The sequence below is a fragment of the Pan paniscus genome, chromosome 8, assembly GCF_029289425.2.
Source record: "Pan paniscus chromosome 8, NHGRI_mPanPan1-v2.0_pri, whole genome shotgun sequence".
Lineage (NCBI taxonomy): Eukaryota > Metazoa > Chordata > Mammalia > Primates > Hominidae > Pan > Pan paniscus.
Genome location: NC_073257.2, coordinates 39,887,497 through 39,901,000, shown reverse-complemented (window position 1 = coordinate 39,901,000; position 13,504 = coordinate 39,887,497). Strand labels below are relative to the sequence as shown.

Sequence of the window (13,504 nt, the reverse complement as noted above, 5' to 3'; positions counted from 1 at the left end):
AAGGAAAACTGAATAGAAGACAACTTCCTCAACATGCTAAAGGCCATATAGGAAAATCCCACAGCTAACATCGGGCTCAATGGTGAAAGCCTAAAAGATTTTCAATTAAGATCAGGAGTCAGGCTAGGCATGGTGGCTCACAGCTGTAATCCCAGCACTTTGGGAGGCTGAGGCAGGCAGATTACTTGAGGCCAGGAGTTCGAGACCAGCCTGGCCAAAATGGTGAAACCCCCATCTCTACTAAAAATCTAAAAATTCACAGAGCATGGTAGCAGGTGCCTGTGATCCCAGCTACTCGGGAGCCTGAGGCATGAGAATCACTTGAACCTGGGAGGGGAGGTGAAGGTTGCAGTGAGCCAAGATCACATCACTGCACTCCAGCCAGCCTGGGTGACAGAGTGAGACTCCATCTCAAAAAAAAAAAAAAAAAAAAAAAAGATCAGGAATCAGACAAGGATGCCTGCTTTCCACACTCTTATTCAACATAGTCCAGGAAGCCCAAGTCACAGTAATTGGTCAAGAAAAAGAAGTTGTAAAAGCATCTAAATTGGAAAGGAAGAAGTAAAACTATCTCTGTATGCAGATGGCATTATCTCGTATGCAGAACAACCTAAGAATACACACACACACCCATATACACACACAGAAAGTTAAATGAAGTCAATGAAGTTGCGAAATTCAGTCTTGACTTTAACTCTCAAAAATTAGATCTGATTTCAACATTCAAGTCGTATTTCTGTACACTAGCAGTGAATAATCAAAAATAAAATTTAGAAAACAATTTCATTTACAGTAGCATCAAAAATAATAAAATGTTAACAAGTAAACGTAAAGAAGGAGAAAAACTTGTACACTGAAAACACTAAACATTGCTGAAAGCCATTAAATATACAAATAAATGGAAAGCTATCTCCTGTTCATAAACTGGAGGACTTAATATGGTTAAGATGGCAATACTATGTAAAGCAATTCATAAATTCAATGAAATTTCTATCAAAATCCCAATGGCATTTTTTGCAGAAATGTAAAACCAACCCTAAAATTCATATAGAATGTCAAGGAATACCAAATAGCCAAAACAGTATTAAAAAACAAGAACAAAGTTGGAGGACTCACACTTCCTGATGTCAAAACTATTATAACTATAGTAATCAAAACAGTGTGATACTGATATAAAGAAAGACATATAGACCAATGGAAGAGAATTAAAAGTCCCCAAGTAAACTCTTCCATCTATTATCAGTTGATTTTCAACAAGAATGCCAAGACCATCCAAAGGAGAAAGAACAATCTCTTCAACAAATTGTGCTGGGAAAACTGAAAATCCACATGCAAAAGAATGAAATTGGAACCTAAATTTCATTAGGCTCCAAATAGACAAAAATCAACTCAAAAGAGATCAAGGGCCTAAATTTAAGAGCTAAAAACTATACAATCCTTAGAGGAAAAACATAGGGGCAAATTTTCATGACCTTGGATTTGACAATGATATATCAAAAACACAGGCAACATTAGAAAAAATAGGTAAATTAGACTTCATCAAAATTAAAAATGTTTGTGCATCAAAGGATACTATCAAAAAAGTTAAAAGGCAACCCACAGAATAAGAGAAAAAATTTGCAAATCTTCTATCTGATAAGGGGTTAATATTGAGTATACACAAAAACTACAACTCAACAACAAAAAGAATCAATTTAAAATATAGGCTAAGGACTCAAGCAGACATTTCTTCAAAGAAGATATACAAATAACCAACAAATACATAAAAATATGGTGTACATCACTAATCATTATGGAAATGCAAATCAAAGCCGCAATGGGATACCACTTCACACTGACCAAGATGTTTGTAATTAAACAACAACCTAGAAGATAAGAAGTGTTAACAAGGATGTGAAGAAAGTGGAATCTTTGGATAATGCTGTTGAGAATGAAAATGGTGTGGCCCCATGGAAAACAGGTTGGCACTTACTCCAAAAGTTAAATACAGAATTACCATATGACCCAGAAATTCCACTTTTAGGAAAAGACCCAAAAGAATTGAAAATAGGAACTCAACAGATACCTGTACACCAATATTCATAGCAGCATTATTCACAATACCCAAAAGGTGGCAACAACCCAAGTGTCCATCTAGGGATGAATGCATAAACCAAATGTGGTCTATACATACACAAAATAATATTGTACCATAAAAGAATGAAATTCTGATACATGCTATAGCATGGATGAGCCTTGAAAACACTAGGCTAAGTGAAAGAAGCCAGATACAAAAGGGGAAATATTATATCATTCCAGTGACATGAAATATCTAAAATAAGCAAACTGATAGAAATAGCAGATTAGAGTTAACCAGGAAGTCGGTGGAGAAGGAATGGGGGATTATTGCTTAATGGGTGCAGAATTTAAGTTGGGGAGATGAAAAAGACTTGGAGATAGACAATAGTGATATTTGTACAACATTGTGAATGTTGTATGTTCTATGCAAAAGGGACTTTGCATAGAAATTAAGTCAAGGATCCTGAGATGGGGAGACTATTCTGGGTATTTGGAGGAAGCCAAACATAATCACCAGGGTTCTTCTAAGAGGAAGACAGGAGGGACACAGGCAGCGACGGGGATATGCTGATGGAAGCAGTGGTCAGAGTGATGTGGGGCCATAAGCCAAGGAGCCATGAGCCAAGAGTCATGAGCCAAGGAACATAGGGGCCTCTAGAAGCTGGAAAAGCAAAGAATAAATTCTCCTTGGTCCTCCGGAAGGAATGCAACCCTGCTGATACTTTGATTTTAGCCCTGCAGATTCATTTTAGACTTCCGACCTCTAGAACTGTAAGATAATACATTTGTGTGTGTTAAGCCATTAGGTTTGTGGCAATGTGTTACAGCAGCAAAAGAGGGCTCACAGAGGGACTTTATGAGTCCGATTCTGCTGGGTGCAGATAGGGACTGCCCCTATCTCCAGCACTTCAGATAGGAACTGCACATAGAAGACATTTAGTAAATATCTGTGAAATAAATTAATGAATAAAATATTTCTAGACTTGCCAATGACATGCATTGTGTACAAAATGTATATTTTCTCTAAAATTAAGCTTCTAGAATAATGTCCTTAGAACTGAAGAGATTTCTTAAAGGCCTGTTACCTAAAGGTTACTCACATCAAGGGCTGGCCACCACACGAAGTGGATGGTGAGAGGACTAAGTAACAGGCTGACCAAATACCAAAGATACCAAGCTACTTAATTAGAGAGAGTGAAACTCCTGGTGAGAAACCAAAGAGCACAGGTGACATTTTTCATTGCTCCCACCAGTTGAAGCCTGTAACTTAACAGAGAAGTCAGAAATAAAATGCCAGCTACCTTAATCAGGCATGGTGGCACGTGCTTGTGGTCCCAGCTACTTGGGAGGCTGAGGTGGGAGGATCACTTGAGCCTGGGAGGCGGGAGGATGCAGTGAGCCAACATCACACCACTGCACTCCAACCTGAGTGACAGAGTGAGACCCCATCTCAAAAAATAAAGTAAAAATAGATTTAAAAAATAAAAAACGCCAGCTATGGACAAGATTTTGAAGAGGAAGTTTCAGTTTTCAGGCTCACAGTTTCTAACACCTGAAGAATGAGCTCTTGGAAAGAAAAATGCTGCACTCACCTTGGGAAGATCAGGAAGAATGAGCTATCAAACACTCCAGTGACCTGATGGAGACACTTTTAAACCAGAATCGTGGAAGGGAGCTAAAAATTCTGTTTATACTCTAAAACAAAAAAGCAGAAAAATGTCTTTTTTCTCTAATCCCCAGTATCGAGTTTAGTGTCTTTTTTTTAAGAGACGGGATCTTGCTCTGTCACCCAGGCTGGAGTGCAGTGGCACAATCATAGCTCTCTGCAGCCTCAAACTCCTGGGCTCAAGGGATCCTTCTCTCTCCGCCTCCCAAGCAGATGGGACTACAGCCGCACGCCACCACACCTGGCTGTTCATTTATTGGTCTGTTTATTTATTTATTATTTATTTTTTAGAGGCAGGGTCTATGCTATGTTGCCCAGGCTAGCCTCGAACTCCTGGGTTTGAGTGATCCTCTCATGTCCACCTCCCAAAGTGCTGAGATTACCAGCGTGGGCCACTGCACCTGGCCTCATTTAGTGTCTTATTACTTAATAAATGCATATCTAAATAGTAATATAGAAAATAAGGCTATAGCTAAGAAACTATTTAGCAGTTTTCAGGGACAAAAAATAAACAGCTCAGTAACAAAACTTATGGCCACTGACCCTACTACTGTGACTTAGAAATTTTACCAAAATGCAATAATTATTGTCTCATAAAACAATATTATTTTACAGTTTGAGTGTAACCTTAGAGATCATATAAATTCAGCCTTTCATGATATTGATCACAAAACTAAGGTCCAGAGAGGTATGAATTGTGTGTGAATTGCGCATTCTTGCAGGGAAGACAGCCATCGCTCAGGCGACCTGATTTCCTGTCCCAACTCCTACCAGAATATATTTTTATCTCAACACATATATATCACTAAGATTCAGTGGAGTGAGATTTAAAACTAAAATATGGCAATATTATAGCACATTTGATTCAAAAAACATACTGTAGTTCTACCAGAGAAGGAAAAAAAATCAGGTAATAACATTTTCACAACATGATGCTGAATGTTTATCCAATTTATAAATTTCCCAAGCTACATTAGAAAGAATCAAAGTGCCTTGGTTCTATGTACCACAGATGGTATTGTCATTGAGTGGTGTCATTTGTTCTTAGTTTACAGCAAATTTAAGCTTCATTCTGAGGTGTTTTAGGAAGACTATTAATTTCATCCTGTCTGATAAGAACAAAAGCAATTGCAAATGATAATACAAAGAGACCTATGATTTCCATGAAATGAAAGTAGAACTATTTGACCCCCAGCCCCCACCCCAAAATTAAACGTGGAAAGATGATGACAAATGTTATAACATGATGAAAACACTGGGAATCATTCTAAGAAAAAGACAAATCACGTAACATGAACAGGGCTATGCCCATCTATTCAATTAACGATCTGCACAAAAGGACAGAAGGCAGTTGATGAAACATAAAACCTTTCCAGTGTGCGAGTAAAATATCAGTTTCAGTATCAGATGCTCGTTAGCCTAATCAGAAAAAGGATGATCAAACTTTTATTGACTGTTGCCCACAGTGCATTTCGAATGTGCAACATCAAATGAGAACTAAAGCCACAAATATAAACATATTGCCATCAATGTCCACAGAGACCAACAAAAAAGGGGTAGTTTATCTACTTCGGCAGAATTTTATCTACGCTGAAACTTAACTTGTTTTGGAACAAGAGGCCTGAGAGGTCTACCCACAAGGAGAGGCATCCGCCTTTACTTTAAAGTATCCAAGGACATTCCTATTTGGTAGAAACACATCCAGAGACTCCAAGCTCAAATCCTCCAGGATAATCTTGGCCTTACACATGGATGCCCAGACCTGACATCCTGTCTGGAAGGAAAGTAGCTTCCCCACTTTCAATAAATGTATAATAGTGTACTAACAGCAGAGAAGCCAGAAGAGTGTGCTTGGTCCAAAGGGCAATGAATGAGGTCACGGGGACTGTTTTGATAATAAATTCTTTGGGCAATTGAGAATATCTCTGGTTGACATCACTTGTTGTCATAGCAAACACTGAGTGGCTACGGGTTACTGAACTTTCTTTGGTTTGGGGAGTAGAGCAAGGGGCACAGTCAAGACCTGGATGTTAAAGCATCTGGTATTTTCCATTATGACCAAAATCTCAGCTGTACCCTTTGCCTTGTTCAAGGCAATCTTGGTTTTCATCAGAGCCAGGCAAGCACAGTTTCCTTCAAATACAACAGTAATACCTCTCTCTACCCTTCCAACATCGAAGATATCAATAATGGCAGACACAAAAAGAATGGATTGAGAAATCAGCCCAAGGAAAAGTTGCATAGTAAACGTGACAGAAGTATAAAGATCAAGGGGTAATTGTTTCAAAACGTCCTTCTCAGGAGGGAACATTGTGCATAAACACTGCATGCAGAGCTGGGCACAGCAGCTCAGGTCTGAAATACCAGCAATTCAGGAGGCCAAGGTGGAAGGATCTCTTGAGGCCAAAACTACAAGACCAGTCAGAGCAACATGGTGAGATCCTGTCTCTACAAAAAAAAATGGAAAAATTGATGGGGCATGGTAGTATGTTTATATAGTCCTGGCTGCCTGGGGGGCTGAGGAGGGAGGATCCATTGAGCCCAGGAGTTTGAGGCTGCAGTGAGCTATGATCATGCCATTGCACTCCAGCCTGGGCAACAGAGCCAGACCCTGTCTCATATAAATAAAGAAATAAACAAACAAATAAATAAGTGCTGAGATACAAGAATGGAAATAAAGCAAAAAGAATCTGGACAAGAATAGAGAAGAAACAGCGATAGATTTGAGCGGTGTGTGTCGCAGACCACCTAACTAGGGGCCAGATGTGGTCATTTTTGTGGTTGGAGCACAAAATTCATACAGAGGCAAAACAATTACAATCATGATATTCTTTTCTGTCATCTGCTTTATATGCATTTTTGTAAAAACAGTAATTTTTATATATACACATATATATATATACACACACACATATATAGAGAGAGAGAGAGAGAGAGGTAGAGAGAGAGATGGAGTTTCACTCTGTCGCCCAGGCTGGAGTGCAGTGGTGAAATCTCAGCTCACTGCAACCTCCGCCTCCCAAGTTCAAGCGATTCTCCTGCCTCAGCCTCCCGAAGAGCTGGGATTACAGGTGCCCGCCACGATGTCCTGCTAATTTTTGTATGTTCAGTAGAGACGGGGTTTCACCATGTTTGCCAGGCTGGTCTTGAACTCCTGATCTCTAGTGATCTGCCCACCTCGGCCTCTCAAAAGTGCTGGAATTACAGGCACGAGCCACTGCGATCAGCCGAATAGTTATTATATGTTTAATTGGTTTTACGTAGGAGATCATATTTCAAAGGTTAGGGGAAAAAGCTGAACAATACAGAAATGACAAGCACTTCTGGAGAAAGTTACCATTTGCATAGTTATAAATAAAATGCACCATTAAAAAAAATAGGATCTCAGCCGGGCTCAGTGGCTCACGCTTGTAATCCTTGCACTTTGGGAGGCTGAGGCGGGTGGACTGCCCGAGCCTTGGAGTTTGAGAACAGCCTTGGCAACACGGTGAAACCCCGTCTCTACTAAAATACAAAAAATTAGCCAGGCGTGGTGGCGGGCGCCTGTAGTCTCAGCTGCTCGGGAGGCTGAGGCAGGAGAATCGCTTGAACCTGGGAGGTGGAAGTTGCAGTGAGCCGAGATAGCGTTACCGCACTCCAGCCAGGGCAAAAGAGCAAGATTCTGTCTCCAGAAAAAAATAATAATAATAATAAAGATTTCAAACAACTCAGAGAGAAGGCTGACCAATATAAAAATTAAAGAGCTCTTGAAATGCAGTTTAAGAATGGTTTTGCTGCAGTTCTAAAATTGAAATTCTGACTTTATTCTCACAAATAATCCCAAAGGGATAAAAGGGAAAAGGCATCTACAGGAAGCCTTGGCTAGCTAGGGAACTGTTTTTGATATGATCGGACTTTAAAAGTTCATATCCAGAACAAAGAAGAACAAGGTGGTAGAAAATAGAATGCCTAAGGTGCAAAATAAACTGAGGCTGGCAAAAAGAAAAAAAAATACATATATATATATATATATATGTACACACACATAATGTTAGCTTATTTATTGTATAATTATGTGTAATGAAATAATACTCATATGACTATAATTATGTTCATATAACTTATGCATATGTGTGTGGTATATATATATTAGCCATGTTTGAATGAGACAGATTGATAGTTCACTGTTTGAGATGGAGCAATTTTTTCTCATCTCAGATTTGAAAGGCTCTAATCTGAGCATAGCACTAATTATTAAGAAGTGTCTCCCTTATATTGAGCAAAATCAAAATTCATCATTCATCACCCCCCCACACCTCCTGCTATCCCAGAACTTGATTAATTTAAATACCAGAAGAGATTTCGCCTACATCAGAGGTCACAAAACCAATGGCTCCTGGCATCTGGCAGGTAACACGGAAGTACCCCACACGTTTATAGAAATAAAATTCAGAAGAATATGGATGACCCGGTGTGGTGGCTCATGCCTGTAATCCTAGCATTTTAGAAGGCTGAGGCAGGAGGATCACTTGAGGCCAGGAATTTGAGACATAGCAAGACCCTATCTCTAAAAAGTACACATATATATACATATACACACACACACACATATATATACACATATGGGTGGAAAGACTAGGCATAAAGCAGCAATGGATGTTGGCAGTGTAGAGACCTGGATAATGTATACCCTGTCAAAAGAAATTTACCCACAAAAATTAAAAAGTAAAATTGTGTTTAAAAACTTTAAATTTAAAACTTAGAAAGATACTGTGTTGGCCAAGCTGAATATCCTCAGACTTCACACCGGTGTGTTTCTGGTTCGCAATCCCTGGTTTAGAGGATTTCTGAGGTTCAGAGAGGTTAGGTGACTTGCCCCCAAACCTAGAACCAATCGATAAAAATATGTACAATGAAGATATCAAATCCTAGAAGCAAGTAACTGGCTTACCTAACATAACCTGATTCAAATGCTGAGGGCGCCAAACTTGTGTTCCACTCAAGTGGTTCCACAAAAACAAATTTTGCCTCTTGGGGATGTTTATAGATAAAATTCTCCACAAACAATAATTTCTTTCAATATCGCTTCATTTAGAAGGGTGATTTCGAGGATTCCAGTTCCATGTCCGGCAGCAGTCCATTGCGTCAATTTCCTCAGAGCCACACCCATGGGATCCGCCAGTGCTCAGACCTGAGCTTAGCACACGCACTACATCAGAGCAGAAAGAGAAAGAGACAATAGCATCCACCTTTTCCTTGGAACATTTTTCATTCTCAAGACTTTAAACCAGTACTCCCCATCCCACATTCTGCTTATTAATCTTGGAAGATTCTTTTAACATTATCTAATTGCTCTTCAGTTCAATGAAGTAGTAAACCAGCACTAGGTAAAACTGACTAGTATTTAAGAACTTTCTCGTATTTGTCTGCTCTGAAATTAATAACTTCTTTCTGATTTTCCTGGGGCCTAAGAGAGAGGATTCAAACAGGCATAAAACCCAAACAGAAAACTCCAAGAGTGGAAAAAAAGAAGTGGAAGAGGTTGGCATTAAGGGCTTTTGTTCACAGCTCTGTTGGGAGCCAGCAGTTTCAAGGACAAATGCTCCTTTGAGCCAGGACTCACATTGTTTAGAATTATACTATTAAACTGAATATTGTTATCCTGACTTTCTTATAGTGATAATACCTGCATCATCACAATGATGACTGAAGAACATGATTCTGATAGCTCTGGTTTCCCCAAGTGCCTTCTGAGTTATTACAAAAAAAAAAAGAAAAGAAATAGAATAAGAACAGTATTGTGAAATATAATTTTTTTCTGAAAATTGATGTAGGAAACATTGATCCTATTACCAGACTATCTGGACAATCCAAATACTATATTCTCTGCCCATATATCCTGCCCAGAATGACATTTTACTGTAATTCACAACCTTCTTAAGAGTTAATGTGAGAGATGTAGGAATAAGTGAGAGTCTTTCTGCCTTTTTATCTAAATTAGTTACCGGAAGAGTCTAGCAGTAAAATTTAAAACAAATTCAAGTGAAACAAACTTCACATTGGCTAAATAGAAATTAGTCTGTAAAAGAAGATCTTTTAAAAAATAACAGTATCTGTAACATTAAATAAGAGCCAAGTTAGAAAGCAACTTCTGACTTTAATTTATAATGAACATTTAAGGCTTTTTTTGCAGATAAGCTATATTTGTTTCTTTTCTCATTGTAATAACACTTATTGATAAAATATTTCTTCCATAATATTAGATGAATGGTTATACAATTAAAAATAGAATAAAATTAGGTTTTTTCTGATCATTATATTTTTACAAAGGCTCAAAGTACAAAGATTAGACTTGGAGATTTTACATTCTGCACTGTATTAAATCTTAGAACTATCTATTAAATTCAATCACAGGAGATCATTGGATCACAACAGGGCAGTACTTTCTGCTGATAGAGTATAGAAATATTATAGAGATGTCTAGTTACCAACACGATAGGAAAGGGGGCATTATCAGCCTTTAGTGATGAGGACCAAGGATGTAAAATACCCTTCTGTGCAGGACAGTACCTCAGAAGGAAGAATTCTGCTGTAACCTCCAGGTATCTGATAAGTGAAAAGCTTCAGATAAGCACTACCTGAGCCTAGAATTTTTCTACACTTTGCAAAAATCGCAAAGTATTTTGTCACAGTTTTATTATACCCTGAATTTTCCAGAATTGTAGCTATCATAAATGAAAGGAAGGTAGTACATACTTTGTTTTACATGGAATTTTACCAAGACATCATTGATAGCAAGGTTATTTGAGAAATTTAAGTTGCAATGGCACGTCTGTTACTAGTCTGCATTTGGGGCTGCTGTGTTTACAGTAATTCTGTGTAAGGCTGGACATCTGACTACTTCCTTATATACTCTAGCGTAGTGGTAACTCAAGCGTTTACATGCTGATATTTTATTACAATTATTTTCTTTATAGTTAGCACGCTATTGATATTGAAAACTGTATTAAATATGTACGATTATAATCTATGATCTTGATTTCAGGATCGTAAAGCAGCATTACAAAATTTTGTTATAAAAACCGAGTACTGGATCAGATAGGGTCGAGAACAACTGATCCAGACATATATACCAAAGTGTTCATGAAATAAAGCGTAGAAGTTAGTGCACGAATTTGTTCTGGGCGTTTGTTTTAGTATTCCAGCATTTTGTTTCTATTGCTAACTGATGAGAAATGCTTTAAACACATAAACATGTTCTGATGTGTATGTGTGAGACTCTTGCGTTTCCCAACGTTGCATAAAATAAGCACAAATAAGTGTAAAATAGTGTAAAATAACTGCAAATAGCTTTATCTTACACAGAAAGACAAGTGAACAGCTCGTCTTTAATCTTAAGCATAACATTTGTTTTGGTAATCTTATAAAGATTGCTTCTTGCACATTTTTAAAGAAAAAATGTGAAATTAAATAGATTATGTAACGCTATACTAGTCAATATACCATATAGTAACTTCTTGAAGGGACCCTTAGCACAGAACTAAGAAATGCAAAATCGTTCTTATTTCCGTCAAGATAAATTTTGACAGAAATGTAGCATTTGAATCTACTCAAATTGTATTTCCAAGTCCAGTGAACGGAGCAATGCACAGTTTTATTCAAGAAGGTTGGTCAGCTTAAGAAAACCTCAGGGTGAGGCCGGGCGCGGTGGCTCACGCCTGTAATCCCAGCACTTTGGGAGGCCAAGGCGGGTGGATCACGAGGTCAGGAGTTCAAGACCAGCCTGACCAACATGGTGAAACCCCGTCTCTACTAAAAATACAAAAATTAGCCAGCTTGGTGGCGCGCGCCTGTAATCCCAGCTACTGAGGAGGCTGAGACAGGAGAGTCATTTGAACCCAGGGAGGTGGAGGTTGCAGTTAGCCGAGATCGCGCCACTGCACACCAGCCTGTGCGACAGAGTGGACTCCATCTCAAAAAGAAAAAAAAAAAAACCCTCAGGGTGGCCTATGACAATCCAGAAGGCAAGTTCAATGTTATTAGAAAATAAATGGTGTTCCAAAATGGTCGGTATAACTCAAAACTAAGATTTTAAAATCAAAAGCAGTTGCTCGCCAGTTCCTACCCATTGCCAATCCATTAGCTCTTTTAGCTTAAGAACCATAGTTAAAATGAATCCATGTAAATAGCACATACCTTTGAAGTAAAGAAAATAAGTTTAAAGATTAAAAAGGAAAAAGCTTTGATTACGTGTTTACATAAACTGGGAATCAGTTAACACTCATTTTTCTCTCTATCCAATAGATACCATAGATTGTTTTTGTTTCTAATGGTCAATTTTAAGCTTCCAGCATCATTAGTGAAATAAAACCCATTCGGGAATCATGTCGTTAACACTTATGCAGAAGCACGACCGAATTCTTTAGGGGGCTATGGAAAGGCAGCCATCAGCTCTGAGATCTATGAATGTGATTGGTAACATCCACCGGGAGTCCGCGCATACGCGGCTTTCTGAGAATGCAGAAGTTACTCAGTAAGACCTACAGAAAATCGAACTTTTAGAACTGGCATGAACAGGGCCCTAAGTAAAATCAAAGCTAAGCCTAGTGTGGGATGACGGCCCCCACCAGACTCGTTACAAGAAGGGGGCGTCAGAGCTGAGACCCTAAGTTTCCAAGAATGGATTCGGTAGGGGGACGAGGTGGGAAGTGACGGCGAACACCACGTTGGGAGCGGGAGGCAGAGCTGCAAGGGCGAAGGAGAAAGACGGGCTCGCGGAAGGAGAGACAGGGAAAGAGCGGGATAAGTGGAGAACCGATCCGGGAGGTGATGGGTCCAGGGTAGTGCAGAGAGGGGCGCAGGGACTGAAGAGCAGACGGTCCCCAACCGAGGGCCGAGGCAGGGTCTCGCGGGGAGGAAGGAGCGAGATGGGCCTGGGAGAGAAAAGGGGAGGGGGCAGGTCTCGGCCCCCGGGAGGGAAAGGGAAGCAGGCGAGAGCAGCAGCTGCGGGGCCGGAGAGCGGCCCCGGTTTCCCGATCTACGCGGCCGGCTGCAGAGCCCCCATGGGGTTGGCCTGGGGACCCCCGGCCGAACTCACCTGCAGCGCCCTGCCCCGCCGCAGTCGGCGCCCGCCTGTTGCTAGAACACCACTCAACCCCGGGCGCCCTACAGCCGCGTAAGGCTGCGCCGTCGGCTGAGGCCTCCCGGGTTTGTGCCCTCCCCCGGGCGCCGCCCCAGCCCTCCGTTCCCAGTCTCACTGGCCACGATCGCAGCCCCGTCCGTCACCGCGGTCCGGGGACCTCCGCGCATCCAAGATTCCCGCGGACTCGCTGCACCGAATGCCCACGCCAGAGACACTCTGCGCCCGCGCTGGGTTCCACCCGCACCGGCCACCTGCTGCTTTCCACTCGGCCCCTCCCAGTAAACACTTTTATTCAACTCTGCATTTCCCTTTCTCAGACACTCTTATACAACTCCCCAGTATGCATCCCAACTCACTCCACGCGGTAGGAAAGGTTGACCTTCACGAAGGTCGTGAGCAGTTGTGGGGTCGGGGGCAAGTTAGCAGAAACTTAAAATAGAGCAGAAAGGAAAGAGAAAATATTCCTTAGAAACCCTTTTTACATTTCTCCACAGGCTTCCAGACAAGTGCGTTGTATGTACCTGAAATCTTCACTGAGTACCCCCAAATAGCATAGGGCTTCTCCTAGGATATTTGAGGCTTACATGTTTCTCTCCAAAAAACGAATATGTTAGAATACTCTGATACTCACCTGGAAAGCAGAAAGCGCTCTTCAACAG

At 40.4% G+C, this 13,504-nt stretch overlaps 1 protein-coding gene across 2 annotated transcripts in view; it reads right to left on the bottom strand.

Annotated features, from left to right (window-relative positions):
• LOC100985455 (outer dynein arm-docking complex subunit 2) overlaps positions 1-13,246 on the bottom strand; it is a 46,837-nt gene extending 33,591 nt beyond the window's left edge. The window contains exons 1-2 of one of the 2 annotated variants that reach the window (XR_008619895.1): positions 12,961-13,246; positions 8,655-8,912 (exon numbers count right to left, since the gene is read on the bottom strand). Coding sequence is in view for 1 of the 2 variants with exons in the window: in XM_063607653.1 (XP_063463723.1) it covers positions 8,655-8,661 (7 nt within the window). In the remaining variant the exon portion in view is untranslated. Of the gene's footprint in view, positions 1-8,654; positions 8,913-12,800; positions 12,938-12,960 lie in introns of those variants that run through there. The other variant, XM_063607653.1, reaches the window with a different exon arrangement.
• Positions 13,247-13,504: the final 258 nt, after the last annotated feature.